Raw genomic sequence first — 18,987 nt, 5'->3', positions numbered from 1 at the left:
CACTGCCATTTTTGGGTCACTAATTCCTTTTGGAGACGATTTCGAAGAATCAAACGAACAGACGCGCATGCAAGTGCCCAGTTGAATTGGAAATGGTGAAATCCAAGTCGAACACGTCCAAGCAACCCGAAATCTGACTCACAAAATGTACGAGAACGTCATAATACCGTAAAAATGTCACATTCTGTGCATAACTTTACGACCGTCGTGAAACATAAACTACTGCACTGAATCCGATTCCGAATGACTTTTGTATCTTTTTGTAACTTTTTTGACATTATTTTGTTCTTTTGTTTTTTTTTTTTGACTTTTTCATTAAGAAAAAATTTAATATAAATTTTTTGGAGTTTTTTTTATTTGTTGTGAAATTAAAGCAGTGCATTTTATCCAACGTTCTGGTCGTAAATTTGTGAGCCCCGCTTACATATTTTTTTTTCTGCTTCGATTTTTTTTTTTCGAATACGGTTTTGTGTGCATATTTTGCATATTAATTGGAAATTTATTACAGTTTACTCAGAATTCTACTCTAACTGACAGAACACAATTTTTTAATCAAGATTGCAGCGGTTTTGAATTTTAAGTAATGAATTCATTTTGTAAACTTCATCCAATTTTGGTAACTTCCCACCAAGCATACTTACTTCTTTTCGTCATGTCGTTAAGGAAAACTTTTAATAATCATTTTTATGAAATATCAGACGAGCAGAGGAAAGGTACTGTTATACGTACACTTATAGTTCATTATATATCACGATCACTACTTGCATATTGACAAAATTATTTAGCCTTCGTTATATTGTAAAATGATTTCATTTTGTTTATTAATAAATAAATTATTTTTATAAATAAGTTTTTCTCAGAATTTTCATACAATACCATTCCCTCCAAGATTGACATGAAGGCACCTCTGTCAATTCAATTACTTGAATTTTTTATTGGTCATGGTTTGTTAAACATTGAAATGAGGCATCGAATTCATCACATAATTACATTGCTCGACTCAAGTTAATTAAAATTTTGAGGAATAAACGCTTAAGTGATAATGAAAATTAAAAATTTTTGTAATGATTTAAATTAAAATTAAAAAATAAATGTAAAATGGTTAGTCTCTTCTAACATTGAATTTTAAGAATTCATAAGAAAACCCGTAAAGAAGAAGAGTGAAGCACATATTGCCTAACATATAGACTCTCTCTCTCACAACTAGTCTCTAGTCCATCTTAAGTTTATAATCTTCTTAAAAAACCATTTCTTAGTAATTATTACTAACAATAGTGAATCAGTATAAATAAATAAATGCAAAATGGCTAGTCTCTTCGTATGTTGATATTCTAATATTTAAGAATTCATAAGAAAACCCGTAAAGAAGAAGAGTGAAGCACATTTTGTCTCATAACACATATTCTCTCTCTCTCACAACTAGTCTCTAGTCCATCTTAAGTTTATAATCTTCTTAAAAAATAATTTCTTAGTAATTATTACTAACAATAGTAAATCAGTATAAATAAATATATGTAAAATGGTTAGTCTCTTCTAACATTGAATTTTAAGAATTCATAAGAAAACCCGTAAAGAAGAAAAGTGAAGCACATATTGCCTAACATATAGTCTCTCTCTCTCACAACTAGTCTCTAGTCCATCTTAAGTTTATAATCTTCTTAAAAAATAATTTCTTAGTAATTATTACTAACAATAGTAAATCAGTATAAATAAATATATGTAAAATGGTTAGTCTCTTCTAACATTGAATTTTAAGAATTCATAAGAAAACCCGTAAAGAAGAAAAGTGAAGCACATATTGCCTAACATATAGTCTCTCTCTCTCACAACTAGTCTCTAGTCCATCTTAAGTTTATAATCTTCTTAAAAAATAATTTCTTAGTAATTATTACTAACAATAGGGAATCAGTATTTTCTAATTCCTACATTCTATTCTTAAGTCTATTCAGGCTCGTGTTTAAAACAGAATCTTAACTTTTAAGTCAAATGACATTATTACCTACAACTGCAACAGCTGCTTAGTAAAAATATTTTTTAAAATGGTAGAGAGATTTTAAAATTAAAAAAAATGTTTCATTAGCAAATATATTAGGTGATCGTTAAGAGAGCTAGTCTACTTCGGCACATTGAAAAAATATTTTATTAAGATTTAGACATGAAGTTGTGATTTCATGAGTACTTGATTACACAAAACTCAGAAACAATGAGTTCACAGCAAATTCTCAAGAACTATTAAGCTTTCACTCGAACAGCAGAGTGCGATCTGCTGAATTATGATCGGTACGCAACAAAAATATCAGCCATAGTTACAGCATTTCACTCCATAGAGAACCAATTCTCATTATTTCGTTTATTCTATTTTGTTCTTATCACCTATTCAATTCTGAAGACTAAAACCTTTTTATAAATAAGTTGAGCCAATCCTCCTTATTTATTTTATTCTTAAGAGCTATTCAATTCAGTAGACTATAATAGTCTAATTCCAGAATTAGCTTATCCATAATATGATCCCTGTTAGAAAAGTGATATGGAAGTCGGTAAGAAGTCGGTGTTGGAAAGCTGCTTCAAGTAATCGCAGAACATCGAGTATACTTGGAGTTGGATTAGAGATACAGTCATATTCTCTTTGATATTCTAAATATAATCTAGGAAAGGAAAAGACTATTGTCAATTTATTCATACTGTCTATACATATTTGGCTTTCATTCTAAGGACGAAGTGACATTACTCCTTATTTATTTTATTCCATTCAATTCTTGAGAGCCATTCACTTCTATAAACTAAAGCCTTATGGTGGATAAACTTGGTACATAGCCAAGTACATGTATTAGGAAAGTGGTTTGTAAGCGTAAAAAGAAGAATCTATTGAAGGCTTGTGCAAGCTATATCAAGTGTTAAAGATACTTAAACTTTTAGGTCATCAACTTGTCACTAGTGAACGAGATTGTGGCCGAGGTTTTATAAAGTATTTGATAATGGTTTTTTTTTATATTTTCTAATATGTAACAAATGTTAGCAGTTAGTTCATAAGATATATTAATATAATTTATGTTTATAGATAATTGTTTTTAATTTTAAAGAAGTTTATCTATATAAAAGTCTCTAAAAATAAATTTTTTAAAAGTTTCTATTTGATGTAATTTTCGATTTAAAATCTTACAGCTACCAATCAACTCTGGGTTTAAATACTTCCCTTCTGTATATGTATAGCATATTGTTTAGTCGATGATATTCTTTAAGTATCATATATCAAGTTTAATATGCTTTCAATGTTATTGGATGTGTGGATGCATTTCACTTGGAAATAACCTACTGTAACTAAATATATATAGGGAGTTATTTCATTTGGAATTATAGTACAGTAACTAAATACATATAGACAAATTATTACATCAAATATTAGCAATACCATATATACCAATGAAAATGAATTTTCATTAAACAATTTCAATTATTAATATAAAAAATAAAGAAAAAACGTGATTATTTCTTATAATATACATTCAACTTAAGTTTTTATAAATATAAAGATGGAGATAGAAAGATAATATGGAGATTTAAGGATATCTCCATATTTTAGAAGTTAAATCTAGAAAGTTTCTTGAGCCTAAAACTTCCTTATAATTCCCTTATAGCTTCCTTAACTCCCTTATAGCTTCCTTAACTCCCTTATAGCTTCCTTAACTCCCTTATAGCTTCCTTAACTCCCTTATAACTTCCTTAATTCCCTTATAAATATAGCTTCCTTAACTCCCTTATAACTTCTATGCCATGAAAATGTTCACTTGGTCTAAGCACTTCTCTGTTCACCCTCATTAATGTATCTCTTTAAAATATATAAAAATATTTTATACCAGAAATTTGTTTTACTGTCATTTTATTACGGGTATGAACACCAAAACCAAAAACAAAACATTCAACTTATACATTTTAATATCTTTTCGTACAGAAGCTAAATGACGAAAAATTGCAAATCATACACAAAAGAAAAAAATCCATAATAAAAAGAAAAAAAATTACATATAAAATATATAAGATACATTAAAGTAGACAAATGTGTCAGTACAAACGGCAGGAATTATGGCTCATATATAAAAATACATATTAATTTGGCTCGTTATTATGATTACCATGACAATATTAAGCGCTGGGATATCCACACATACTCCTGCAATAGATGTGGTACATGCGAACAGATACTTGTGATTGCTCAAGAAGATGACATGGGTAAATACCCATACTGTATGCCGAAGATATCAGCTCTACCCTTCCTTCTATTTGGCGGTGTGTGTAAATATAGCAATGCACACGCCCTGTGACATTAATTAATTATCTTGTACATTATAAGATTTTTTCATTATGATTATATATCTTTTATGTTTTTGTTTCTGTTGTTGTTGTTGTTTTTGATTTGTTGTTATGCGCCACATATCTCTGGATGAGTTGGCTTACTCAACTTGTACGAAATTCAGCGATTCATCCATCCACCTTCAATTGTGTCATTTAAATATTTTCGAGTCATAATGTGTGTCACTTGTGATTCTTCTTCTGACTTAATATTTGCACTTTTAGGGAAGACGAAGTAAGTACATCGATTTTTGCTTGCTCTAAGCCTCTTTTTACTTATGTATTTCGTCTTATCATACGAAGCTGCTTAACTTTGAATCTTTTTCTACCATTTCGCGCTTATTTACACAATAGCGCATCCTATATGAAGTTCAATAGCGGAGCAGAAAGGGAAGAAAGAGAAGATATTTCAAATTTGTCATCTTTTTAATATCTTATTAAGTCCTATCTAGACCTTATAATAATAAGATTTTCTATTTGACTGATATAATTGTAGTTCTCAACGCAAAAATAACTGATAGGATATAACTGACTCGATTAGTCATTCTGCTTGAGAGCTTAAAATGATAATGGAAGACAGTAATATTGTTGTGTAAAACTTTTTTTAATAGGATCTGGTAGATAAAATCATTGCATTTATTTTTTGAATATAACTTCCTATATATGTGCGCCGTGGCTACGAGTTGCATGGTCCATTCGATTGGTCCAATTTTTGACTATTATTTTGCAATAAATGCTGTCATACGGTGTCAATAGTGATATGTATATTGGCTTCCTTTGCTTCAATAGTTCCAGATTTGTCAGTTTTCTACAGAAACCAATGACTTAACATAACCCCATTAAAAGTAATCAAGAGTAGGTATATCGCAAAAATGAGTGGGTCAGTTAACAGATCCACTTCTGAAAACAAATTTCTAATAATAAAGAAATAAAACGATTTATTGCAAAATCAATTTATTTTTTTTGTCGGAGTAAGTTTCCACAATTTGGAAACGTTGTTCTAGCGTTAAACGATTTAGGATAAATGCCAACCCTTTGGGAATTTTACATTCTCAGCTATCAAACCATTGTTATCGATATCGATAGTTCTCATGCAGCTTAAGAAACATCCTATATCACTTATAACTTTCTTAAAGATATGTTGATTAATAGTGTAACTATTTTTTTGACCTGTTTCTTTCTTTTAGTTATATTCACTATATATGTTTGGACTTAAGTTCATACATTAATACCTTTAGTATTTTTATATCAAAGCATTATTTGTTTGTAATGTTATTGATTTCATAGGCGATTCTAAGACAAAATTCTAATATATTAGCAATAACTTTGTTTTATGCTAACTTATAACTAAGTGTGTATGGACTTATTGGGCGATCCAGTATAAAACTCCCATATTTTGCTATAATACTGTATTGAGTGCTGAGCGTTTACTTCTTATTAAGTGAGGTTAGGTTGTACCGCCGATCCAACCTCCCATATTTTGCTATAATACTGCATTGAGCGCTGAGCGTTTACTTCTTTATAAAGTGAGGTTAGGTTGTACCGCTGAAACTAGGTCTATTAGCCTATTGTGTAACCGTATAGGGGAAAAAACTTGGAGGTTTAAAACCACCTTAAACAATTGTGACGCAGATCCTTCACAAGGGAAACCACTAGAGTAGTAAGGCGACGTCGTGCATGTGCTAGTTAAGAACAAATCAGATGACATATGAGATAATTTCTTTACTTACAATCAATATAATTTAGTTTTGGATGAAATTTCAGCACTGATATCATTCTTTTGCTATATATTATTTGTGAGTTAAACGCGTTTGGTGCATGTGCTAGTTAAGAACAAATCAGATGACATATGAGATAATTTCTTTACTTACAATCAATATAATTTAGTTTTGGATGAAATTTCAGCACTGATATCATTCTTTTGCTATATATTATTTGTGAGTTAAACGCGTTTGTTCGTTTAAATAAGTCTTTGACATGATCTTAATCAGAAAGACCAAGTCTATTTAATAGAGTTGATAATTTTAAAGAGTTTTCAAAAAAAAATTTTTACTACGTCTCTGTTGTGAAATACTTCAGCTTAAAAGATATTTCCATATTCAACTTTTAAGTAAGAAATTCCGCAAAATTATTATGATTTTTTGTTCTCGACTGATGTGTTTTTATTCGTGTGAAGCTTTTTATTCATATTTTGGCATTTTTATCTGAAAAAGGCAACTGATTTAATGGACCTATTCAGAGTACTTTACTTTATTACTGCATGTAAATAAAATTTGGAACTTTTTTCCCTAAAATTCGGTATTATAAAAAGCTGGAAAATCATTGTTTAACAAACGATTAAGGAGTTCGTCTCGTTTTATTTATAGAAAGAGCTGTTGACTTCACAACAAAAATAAAAAATGGATTATTTTTTTAAGAAAGACACATTTTTCTTTAAACTCAGTGAGATTTTAAGATTTTATTTTTGCTTGTAATGAGAATATTTATTTGAATACACAACTAAACACATATACATATGTACTTGATAGACGATAAATAACACTAAAGCGGTGTCTATCAGAAATATATATTCCTTTATTTTCATACAAATGTATGAAAAAAATCTTAAAGTCCTTTATTAAAGTTATTAAATTATTATATATATTTTTATGTTTTAATGAATTACAATTAAAAAAAACGGTTTAACCTTCACACTTCAGCAACGCACGCAGTCAGTGCTCAACTACACTTAAATTTATATATTACTGTAACTAAAAATTGGTTTTTTTTTGCAATCTTTGGATATTTTACCATATGTAATCGAAAACTATACAAAATAGATGATGACTTTACTAGATCTAACACTAAAACCTAAAATGATGTCAATAAATGTACGTGCTCCTTTACTGCACTAAAATATAATTTAATTAAAACGTCATTTTTGCTTAGGGCTTTTAATATTGAATATGTCACCTCACAAATGAATTGTCATTAGTCTCGAAATAAACTCTTTCACACCAGTTATACAATGAAAACATTTTTACAACGATTACGTTGTTCAGAGGTAATCCTGGACAACCAGACGAACCTTTTTAAGACTACTTTATACAGTATTATTTTTATTGATCGAATACGTTTTGAAAACTAAATTCAATTGTCATTCCACTTATTTTACTTCAAGAAAAAAAAAAAAAATTAAACTATCAAAAAATAAATCACAATTTTATTCCGTGGATTTACAAGCATTTAAAAAGTGTTGATACAATTTTCATTAAAAGTCCAGTAAAAGTAAATATACTTATATATATATTTTTGTTAATATTTTTATATTTTTTTTCATCAATACTCTTTACTTTTTCTAAGAATATTAATTAGTATAAATATATGTATATTATAGTAGATAATAAAGGGAACTATTGTCAACGCTTTATCAATATCTAATGAGATACTTATACATACATATAGTATTTTAATTAGCTTATAAAAGTTATTAGCGTTCACCCTTTTATTTCATTTTTAAATAATTTTTAAATTAATTAAAATATATATTTTTGAGGTCCTCATATCTGTACGTTGAGGCTAGTTGAATCAGTGCACTTTAGCACTTTTACTCTCTATTAACTACGAGTTTTCTGCATAACCACTCTACACGACTTAAATGGATCATTGCTTATTAATTATTAATTGACCTCAGATCTGCATACCTCCCCGAGGAGCCTGTAACCATTCTAAGTTTTAATAACGCATTGTTGGTAAGCCTCTTCGTTTTCGTAAATAGTTTCAGAGCTTTATTCTTTATGTATTTTTTAATCGGAGCGATCTTGAGGTCCCTGAGGATGTCATTTGTCCTAACCATGGGAAAAGTCTTCTCAGAACCTAGCTTTGTGCAATTTCCAGCTGGCGAATAGTAGTGTTTGAGATCTTGCTGATTGCTACACATCTATATAGAAGGGTCTGTCTAATTGTTTGGTTATATATCAGCTACCTGTTCTTATTATTAAAATTTTCATATCAATTATTGATATAAGACAACATTTAATAATTTCAATCTTATGATTAAATATATCTTCTTTATTAGCGGATTATCATTAGTATCTTTTTATACCAACATACAAGTTTATATGGATTAAAGGTCAAAGTTGAAAAAATAGGGTCATGAATTTTACATTATTCCATGCATTAGACAATAATAAATTAGTTCTTTTTTAAGTCCCAAAAAATCTTGGAAAAAATAAAATATTTAAAAAAAATCCAAAAAGGTTTGGACAATTCAAAAGTAGTAAATTTAACTTTACTTCCCATGCTTTCAACAGGTCTGGTCTACATACGAGTCTCGTAATAAAGGGTCTCGTAATACAGCCCCTTTAAAAAGTGATATTTCGATTATATTTCGAGACCTTGTAGTATTATTTAAAGTGTAATTTGGTGATTTGATTGTAATAAATATTACAAAAGACTTTTTGGTATTCTAATATTTCTAGAAGGGGGCACAATAGACCCGACGGTCGCAGTGTTACATCCCCTAACAATATTAATAATAATATTTCTAAACTGCTGCAAAGTAATTCACAATAAAAAAAAATTATTCTGTCAGCAATGCCTTTTCTGTTTGATATTATAATTTTATTAAATAAATATAAATAATCAAACATTTTTAGGAGGCGATAGTTACCGTAAAATAATCTTCTGTTACGAAATTCCTGTTCAGAATAACATTTGCGGTACCTTTAAGGTAAATAAATCTTCTTACATCATTCACATAATCTTTTATCATTTTAAAATCATTTCAGACTCAAAATGCCTGAGCATTCCCTCGATGACGGTCTTGAATTAATAGAGGATAATTTCTCGTCAAACTCAATTGCCAGATGTGAAGTATTGCGTGATGATCACCATAATGGCACTGGCGTACGCCGACAGAACATTGTCGATATTGATTTTTCAACTTATAATCAAATCATTGAACCTGATCTTAATGAATTTGAAAGACAATTGGAGATCGATAGAATAAATAGACAACAAATTGAAAATCTCCAAAATAATCTTTTGGAGTACTTTCGTCGACCAACTCAAAAATGTCGTATGAAACTCAAAAGTACTTCACGAAAATCATGTGAAATGAAGGTTCCAAATAATGCAGACTTTTATGATCCATCCCAATCAGTCGGACGTAAAGTCATAATTAAGATTGTAAAGCTTAAAGAACCAGAGAAGGCAAAAGTCATTGAATCTAAGATTTCAAAAGATTGTAAATGCGATTCGGAATCTGAGTGGAGTGATACTGAATCAATCTTTTGAACTTTTGTCAGTTCAAAAGTTTCCATGTTAATGTACTAGGAAGTATATAATATATTTGTCGTATGTAAATATATTTATATATAGTATTTATTAAAGATATTTTTTTTCATATTTTGATATTGACATCATTTTGCATATCCATAAAAACCCACCTCATCACTAAGGAAAAAGAGCGACACCTAATAAATTTATGAACAATATCAGAATTTTTACTAAAAAATAAAATTGTTACTTTATTTTTTAGTTAACATTTATTCCTTACGCCTATAAGATTATATTATTATAAGATTGTTATCATCAGAGATTTAATTTCTTGAGTAAAATAAAATAAGTTGATATCCATACAAATGAATTTTTTATCATTAAAGTTTGAATATTATTTTGAATATATAAGCTCTGCGACTGCCTTAAGTGAAACGTTATCTGAAAACCCAATTTTATAGTTTTATTTTGTACTTCTGGTAAACCCTGGTGCGCCTGTGTTGCTCACATGAATCAAATCGACGCAGAGCTAAAGGTTCGACTATAAAAAACCATCTTAGAGAATCAAAAGACTACCCGCTTTATAATACTATGGAATACGGCTCCCGAGAAACTAAGTAAAAGCAAGCTATTCTGCAACTCTATACCAACTTAGTCTATTCATTTTGTTTAAAACTAAAACCTTAAATCCTTAGAACCTCAATCTACATTACCTAAGTCTGTCCCTTAAAATAAAATAAACAATATAATGCATTTGTGATGGACGACGATGTACATCAATCAACGCAACAATGGCGTTGATTTTCACTAAAATGCTACTCAAAGTATTGCTTTAGAGCCATCTAGAGCAAATTGTCGCCCACACTTCTGACGCTTTCTGGAAAGCCCAAAAATTTCTTATCATCGTGATTAATTGGGAGGACAGCATTAAATACTTAGGTATCACGTTTGATAAGCGGTTCTAAACGTCTAGAAACCGGTGATCACGTCACCGAATAGCAACACTGCTTTCAATTACAAAACAAAAGGAATTGGCAACACTGAAAGTTCTATGTAGGTATATTAGTTTGTCATTTTTTTTTTGCTTCGCTTTCTGAAGTTCGTGCTCAAGTTTCGGCAAGTACGGGTATCTTAAGTGTTTTTTAAGTAATTAAAATATTTAATTAAATACAATTTATTTAATATACAGTAGTAAAAGTTTTAAGTTAATCAAGTTAATTTATAATTACAGGTAAATAAATAAATAAATTCGTACTTTTAAGGACACACATTGGTATTAATTCTACGAATCTTGACATTTGTGGCCAGCGTCACGGGTTTCTTTGAATAAGCCAGCTATATCGCATATATCTCTAAATATTATTTATTAAATTTGATATGTTTTCTCAAATAAATTGATTGTTTTTTGCACTTTATGCTATGTTAAGCCATATTTTATAAAACTATAAACAATGTAAATTACCTGGCAGTCTACAGCGCGGTTCATGCACCTATAGCGTGTTCCATAGGCCCATAGCGTGTTCCAATCAACATACGGTTTCATATATAACAGTGTTTTTATCACACCATAAGTTAATCATATTGAAATCCCAAATACATATATAAAATGCAAAAATAAGTTGTCCCTAATCGAAATGTTTGCTGTAGCAATAGAGTTGCCAACCGTATTTTCATCATTGATGTCATATGTTACGCTAATACCTTTGTTTAAAATAATAATTATCCTTTTATAATACTATTTCTTTAATAGTACCTATAATAGAATAAAATATAATAGAAAAATTAAATTTATTTGTGAAGTTAAAGATGGCATTTTGATTTTTTATACATATGGCAGCCCTCTTTTTTTATATAATCATATGGAAAAGATGGCCATGTGATTTTTAATTTTTTCCGAAGGTGTTATAAATTTCTTAAAGTGAAAATTTATATCAATTGGTGTAATTACTATTTACCGGAACATAACTAAACTTGTTTAAACGGTTCAATTTTGTTGATCTAATATACTTTATACTTTAAACGGTTCTTAAAGTTTCATTTCTTCTGTTTTAGAACTTTTCTCACAGACAATTTTATTGGAGCACTACAAATAAACAAGGAGAAGCAATCCTTCAAGGAGAAGCAATCAGTTTCAGTCAAAGTAAGAACTACTAAAGCAAGGAGAATAACTAGTCGGTAAATATTTTTTACTTAAACTTCCTTATATTGTATTAATATATTCCTCTTATATACAGAGGACTATACACATATACATATATATATTTACATATATACACATAAGTTTACCTCTTCCGTCTTATATACACCCATAATAAATTAATAGATGGTATAGTCAAAATTTTGTCATCATTTTATTAAAAATTGTTGAAATAATTATATATAGAGCAGGAATTACAAAATTACAGATCAAGGTCAAAGTCATTACGTTAAAGATAATAAGAGGATTCGAATTGCGACAAGGGACCCGGTACTTAATTTGTCTGCCTTAAAGAAGATTCCGCACTATGCCGAAATTTTCCTAATGGTACTCTTTTGAGCATAATTCTTTTTGACTCGAAATTCATCGTCCATACACTTGCCAGTTCTATGTATATAGAATATATTTTGATCTCTTCATAAGTAAAATAGGCTTTGGGTATGTACTACCAGATTCTTATCAACTTTGCAATGAGAGAACAGTATTGAAACCATCTGAAAGTGAGAAGTGTTTACGTGTTATTTGCCTGATATTAAATATTAAGAAAAAAAGGCATCAGCTGTTGAAATATCAAAAATATTGTATCGAAAACCGCTTTAACCCGATAATTTCAAGAAATCAATATTGTCATTAGCTCTTTTTACGACACAATAACATATATTATTTAAAGAAACATCTGGTTCTTTAATTAATAAAAAAATTTACATATGACATAAATCTACTAGTTTACCAATTTCATGCACTAGCTTTCGCTAGATGGCGGGTCTGTGGTTGTCATTGTAGGAAGTTATAAGCGATGCTTGGTCATTTTAGTTAACGAGTACGTGCAGGTTGTTTTCTTGGTCGCTTCTGAAACCAGATTTCTGGTGGTTCTAGTTGTTATTTCAAGCTTAGAAAACTTGAAATCTCTATATCTCATGAACCCATCTTTGTCGATATCGATGTCGATGGCATAATGAAGACAGTTGATTATTATAGCGAACTTAATAAAAATCTCTCATCATATCGTATTGTTTAGGGCCATGTTATATAGCTATAAGTTGCTCAAAGTCAGGCTCTCCGAAGGCTCTTCAAAGTGCCATGGTACATCCGCACGAATGATATGCTAAGAGACCTTAGAATAGATCCGGTCAAAAAATACATAAGGGACAGAGCTCGGAAGCTATATGCGAAAATCTACAGGCTGCTCTACTTAGCACTATCTAATCTCAGAGTAATCAGTAACCGCACGGGGAGGTACGCAGATCTTAGATCAATCATTGAAAAATCACGAAGATTATGAAGAATACTCAAATTAGTCAGTGAGATGGGTGGGACTCCGCAGAAACCTCCCAGCCATCATAGAGCAAAAGTGCCCAGATGCACTAACTCGAAAAAGGCTCAAAATAAGACATAAGACAATCTACATAACATGGTCCTTACAAAGTCACATTCAAACCAAGAAATATTTTTAATAAATAAAGTCTAGATTCTAATATATGTATTTAATAATAGATTTTTAGTACATGTTTGATATAAATACCCCCTTAATATTGAGTTTGTTATAACTTTAAAGTAACTTCAAAAGTAGTGAACCAAAAAAATAAAAGCAAGAAAAGGGTTTGAGCACCAGTTGGTAGTAAAAGTTTTAAAGATACCATTAAAGGGTACTCTGGTTATAATCCTTTAATTTTTCTATTAAACTAGAAAGTGCCCTGGAATATGAAAAAAAAATTATCTGATCAAGTACTCATTTTTAAACTAATTTTTTGTTTTGAGAATGAAAGTTTACATTTTAAAATAAAATTTTATAATAAAAACTAAAAATATAACTGAAAATAAATGTTTCAAAATTTGACAGTGTGGCAAAAATTATCTCAAGTACTGAAGGTTAACTTTATTTTACAAAAATCCTACTTAAACACCGTCATCAAGGTAAATATATTAAATATTCTCGCAGATACACAATAAAAGTCTTAAATATATAAAACTATTTCAGATTCATAATGCCTGAAAATACAATGGTTGGTGGTGTTGCATTGTCTGGGGATGACAAATCATCTGCAAGCTCAGGTGGTGATTTAGGTGGTAATTCAATTGTTAATGCAGTTGATAACTCTGGTCGTGTTAATGCAGGTGGCAGCGCTGAGCCAGTGGTTAAAAATTGTAATTGGAGGTCTACTCGTTGGGACTCAGGCACATCTAAACCAGAAGAACGTTATTCATCCATTTCGCCTATGTTTTTGAATGCTTTAGAGTTGGAGAAAATGTTTGATGCTGAATTGGCGGCTTTCAATGCGGCTCTTCTTAATGCGTCTAATGATGCGGTTATTAATGTGCCTGATGATGCGGCTACTAATGCGTCTAATAATGCAACTATCGAGCTTAGAAGAAGAGGTGAGGCTAATAGAATTAAGCGACAACATCTTCATTTAATCCAGCAAAATTTTTCTGAGTTTTTATTCCGTCCAACTGGTCAGCTGCGTACGAAGAAAATGAAAAATCCTGTTAAAAAATTAAATGATATGGCGGTTAAATTGAGTGCAGATGATTGTGATCCTACCCAACCGATCGGTCGTAAGGTTATTATTGAGGTCATAAAGCTTAAAGAAGACGAAGAAAAAATTGTCGTTGATTCTAAATCTTCAAATGTTCGTAAATCTTATTTGGAATCTGAGGAGAGTGATGCTGAATCGGACTAATGAATTTCTACACAACTTTCAATTCTTTTAAACGTGTTTAACAATAAGTAATAAATACATGCGTATATTAACAAAAATATTTTTTTGATTTAATTTATAATATATTACTATTTAATTTATTAAATATTATAATTTTACTTTTACTAATAAATTTATAATCGCTATAAGTTATTAATAGTGTTATTGGTGTTGATTAAAACCAAAGACCAGTTTGCTAATAGAATACAGAACTTCCACTTTTAAGAGTCAAGTATTTAATTTTATACTATAACCTTTTAACCGCTCTATAAAGTCTTTCTTTGTTGTGTTCCTTAATATGGACATATCAACAGAAGCGAATTAATGAGATGATCACAACAGCTCCGGCACACACAATAATATAAGTCTAACACATAATACAAACACTGATGTGTGAACCACTCAGGATTATGATTAAACTATCCATTGTGGTGATGAATAACTTATGGAGTAATCTAGTGGGTTATGTGATTATATAGAAAAAAAACCGAAGAGTCTTCTTAATTTAAATAGACGTATGTTACGTGTGTTTACTGGAGTACTGTACCATTGCAGCAATATTTTGCCGTTGACATATTCAAACAAGCGGACTATATATGAAAAGGAAATGAAATCTACGAATACCTATAGATTAATTGTCTACAGAACTGTCACACATATCTAAACAAAATGTAGATAACATTCAATGGTATCTTCAAAGCAAATAACTTGAGTTAACTAGTCAAGGTACGGTTACGGACACAGTTGAACCTTAAACATGACATCCCCAACAATCAGTTTCTTTATGAAACACTTCACATAGATCAACAATTCGCATACATCTATTATAAAAAGTGAGTCTTGTATAATCTAGAAACTTCCTTTGATGTCATTAAATATATTTACGATAAAGTTTTTTAAGTACCTAATTTAAGCTAATCGAAAATGAATACATATGGCCTCTATTTATGAAGTCGTCGGTACAGGTCTGTGGCTGTGAGAAGTTTACTAGTTTCTTCACATTTATGCCACTAAGTCCCTATATAATGAGCTATTTTTGTTATACGTGGAACCTTAAGACTATGAATTTCAAATCGCGTCAAAAGAAGCGAACCAAAAAAATTTAAGCATGGAAATGTCTCAATGAATATTGACGTTACAAATGCACCTAGAATTTTATGTCTCGTGCGGCTTAGTGCATCACAGTTACTGATTAGGTGTTCCATAGGCTCTTCTCTATCACAGCAGAATCTGAGAATAATTGTAATATTATGTAGGTGTTTCTTGCAGGTGGAGTGGATTATTAGTGCATAAGAGAGTGACTTTAGTCTTTTCTTGTTTATAGTGAGAACGTCCAATACTTTATTCTTTTAGTGTCAAAATTCAAGAATTTTTTGAAGTGATTTAAGCCGTCAATGCCATTCCAATATTTTGTGATATTTTGTGGAATCCATTTTTTGGGTCTCATGCTTTATGTTGTTTTTATTAAAGCCAAAGGATGGCGTTGGACCGATGAATGGCTTTTCCTCACCATTTTTTTGGTATAAAGGTTCGCCAATTCGTTGGTCTCATGCTTTATGTTGTTTTTATTGAAGCCAAAGGATGGCGTTGGAGCGATGAATGGCTCTTCCTCACCTCTTTTTGGTATAAAGGTTCGCCTATTCGTTGGTCTCATGTTATATGTTGTTTTTATTGAAGCCAAAGGATGGCGTTGGAGCGATGAATAGCTCTTCCTCACCTCTTTGTGGTATAAAGGTTCGCCTATTTGTTGCTTTCCTGTATTTTATGTACGGCCACGCAAATCAGAAAGGCCTGGTTGTTGATGGCTAGTTGATGGAATACATTGTTACACTCTATAAGGACTTTTGATCATGAAGAATATATGGAGAAAAATATTAAAACCATTTTTACTGATTAACCACTGTGTTTTCATTATTAGTAGCAAGAATTGAAAGGCAGCCCTCATATAATATCTACTATACATACGAGTATAGAATTGAAACTTGATAATCAATTTGTGGAATTTCTAATGCATTGATCCCTTCGGTATTATTTCATATGAGATTTAAGTTTATCGCCAGAATTTTTATTCACAATTATATTTCCTTCCACATTTTGAGTGATGTTCGTAAATTATTAATTTTCCAAACGAGTGTTGCCATTCATAATGTTTAACTTATAAATTCGTAAACACGCATAATACTTATGTACGGACTAATGAATACATTCTCATAAACAGCTTTCAGCATGAATCATAAATTCCTTAAAAAATGTTAGAATCATTAATCAAATGTCAAACTTCCACAAAAGACCAATGAAGCAGCAGCCAACGACTCCCTATTCCGTGTTCGAAGGAATCCAAATAATGAGTAGAGCTGCCAAGCAGCACCGCGTACAATTCATAGAATTTTTTGCGAAAATCATTTATAATCATCACAACGTCTGACTGTCATTGTGCTCAAATAATATGAACGAGCTAAAATAAATAATAAAAAATGAATAAAAAAATTTTTCTCTTTATTTTTTCCGCTAATAATAATTTGACAACTTTATTACTTTTGTAAGTCTTTCGGGCTGATCAGACAATAATTTGGGGATTCCACAATTAAAATTTCTGATAAAAAACTGTAACTTTTGACTTCATAAATACGAAATTGACAAAGCCACTCTCAAGCCGAAACCGCAGAAAAGTAATCCATCGGTTGAATAAAAAATATTCTATGGAAAGTGTAGAATGTGAAGTCAAATTTGAATGACAAAAGAATTATTTTTTGGAATAGAAGTCCGCGCTCATAATTATGTCAGTGCCTTGCAGCGACTTATGTATCTGCCGGATTGCTTGCCTTTAGAGCCTCTTCGAAAATGCGCCATAAAACCCATAAAGTGTGACCACTTGACACGCATTTAATGCCTTTTTTACGATAACGGCTGCGGGTGCAAAGGGTGTATTGAGTCCGAGAGTAGACGAAATGTGGCGTAAAAATTAAACATATTCAAAATTTTTCTTTAAACTTGTGCGGTTGTGGTTGAAAATTTTGGTGCAGTTGAGGGTTCTGATGTGCAACTCGAGAAGACTGAGCATGAGTAACCGTTTATCTGTTTGAGGTCAAGGGAAAGTTATTGCAGTTATAATATATTGTTTAGTATAATAAATTGAAATGCCTAATGAATGGGTTGAGTTTTCAGAGAATAATAATTTCTATTGTTTATTGCTACCGCATTATATCACAAATTTTGCTAGAGTTATGTGGTAAAAGAAATATGAGATAACGAGAAAGGAAGTGTGAAAAGGACTTAAAATTAATAATAATATAATTTTATAACAAAACATTTTTATTTAATTTAAATAATGTGGTCACTTAGAACAAATTCAGACACGACTTATTCTAAATTTTTCATGTCACTTAGTCCAATCCATTTGCTTGCTGAATGACCGTTTGGGAAATACTCGATGTTTCGCATACTAAGTGGGGAATAAAATATCACTTGCGAATAAAAGCTGTCAAACACTTTATTGGGGGCAAAGAAAAGCCATCCTATCATCAAGCTACAGACTAGCAACATGGTGAACTTCAATTTGAACCAAATATTAAGCGGCCACAGAGACTTTTTGGGATATCTTCACCGATTTTAGCTGGCAGTTAGTTCCTACTGCCCAGACTGTCATAACGTTGCTGAAAGCACCGAACATAGAGTTTTTCATTGTAACCGCTTCAAAAAGGCGCGGGAACTACTAATAGAGGTTGTAGGGCACTTACAATTTTACTGCAGCATTGTACATGAAATATGTTCAAGCAGTTTCAAGGGGAATGCAATTAAAATGTTTAGTGGAATCATCGTTTAGTGGACCTAAACTCTAGACAAAAGTCAAAGGAACACTTAACTTTAACAAAGTGTTAAGAAGTGAAAGAAGTAATTAGAAACTTTAGGATAGAATTTCTAAAATACAACGGACTCATCGTATTAGAAAACTTATGATATTTTAAAAATTGAAGTAATTCTCTTAGACTATACTAAATTAGGGGTTATCCATTTGAAGGAATGAGAATACTAACAATTCACATACTAAATTCGCTATTAGAACTATAGAAGGATGTCGACTTGAAGAAAAGAAATTGGGAACTCCAGTTTTAAAACGAAATTCCTTGACATTTTAGTTTTCATTGTAACAACAGAAGATAAATGGTATTACCGAAATCGAGTTAACAACTGTTTTTTGCTTAAATATTGAGTAATCCATATCTGATTGAATAATACTACATAATATACTATAACAAAACAAATGCCTTAAAAAACCCGTTACCGAGTATCAGCCTGTATATCTCTCAAGACGTCTGTGCTGCGTGTTTACCTCTAGTCTCATACATCAACTCCAGATACTGCTCCTTTAACTTGATTACTCCACCGGAGTCACGGTATACCTTTACGACGTCATCCTCTAACTACCGCTTTAAATACCTTTTTCACTTTGGCTTCTTTATTTGTTCTCACGAAATAACCAAGCCA

The 18,987-nt window shown here is 30.7% G+C and overlaps 2 protein-coding genes across 3 annotated transcripts; both read left to right on the top strand.

Moving 5' to 3' along the window:
• Positions 1 to 7,535: 7,535 nt before the first annotated feature.
• On the top strand, positions 7,536 to 9,853 carry LOC119683659. Its single transcript, XM_038097459.1, has 3 exons — positions 7,536 to 7,614; positions 8,985 to 9,058; positions 9,117 to 9,853. Exon 3 carries the CDS (start codon positions 9,124 to 9,126, stop codon positions 9,622 to 9,624), a length of 501 nt encoding a protein of 166 aa, XP_037953387.1. The 5' UTR covers positions 7,536 to 7,614; positions 8,985 to 9,058; positions 9,117 to 9,123; the 3' UTR covers positions 9,625 to 9,853.
• A 1,693-nt stretch (positions 9,854 to 11,546) lies between these two features.
• Positions 11,547 to 14,563, top strand: LOC119681811. 2 transcript variants are annotated; one of them, XM_038095099.1, is made up of 3 exons: positions 11,547 to 11,781; positions 13,644 to 13,717; positions 13,782 to 14,563. In XM_038095099.1, exon 3 carries the CDS (start codon positions 13,789 to 13,791, stop codon positions 14,482 to 14,484), a length of 696 nt encoding a protein of 231 aa, XP_037951027.1. In that variant the 5' UTR covers positions 11,547 to 11,781; positions 13,644 to 13,717; positions 13,782 to 13,788; the 3' UTR covers positions 14,485 to 14,563. The 2 variants fall into 2 exon arrangements, with proteins under 2 accessions (XP_037951027.1, XP_037951026.1); XM_038095098.1 differs by lacking the exon at positions 11,547 to 11,781 and having other exon boundaries at positions 13,610 to 13,717.
• Positions 14,564 to 18,987: the final 4,424 nt, after the last annotated feature.

The sequence above is a fragment of the Teleopsis dalmanni genome, chromosome 2, assembly GCF_002237135.1.
Source record: "Teleopsis dalmanni isolate 2A chromosome 2, ASM223713v2, whole genome shotgun sequence".
NCBI lineage: Eukaryota > Metazoa > Arthropoda > Insecta > Diptera > Diopsidae > Teleopsis > Teleopsis dalmanni.
The sequence above is the reverse complement of the archived record's forward strand: the minus strand, read 5'-3'. Positions and strand labels throughout refer to the sequence as shown.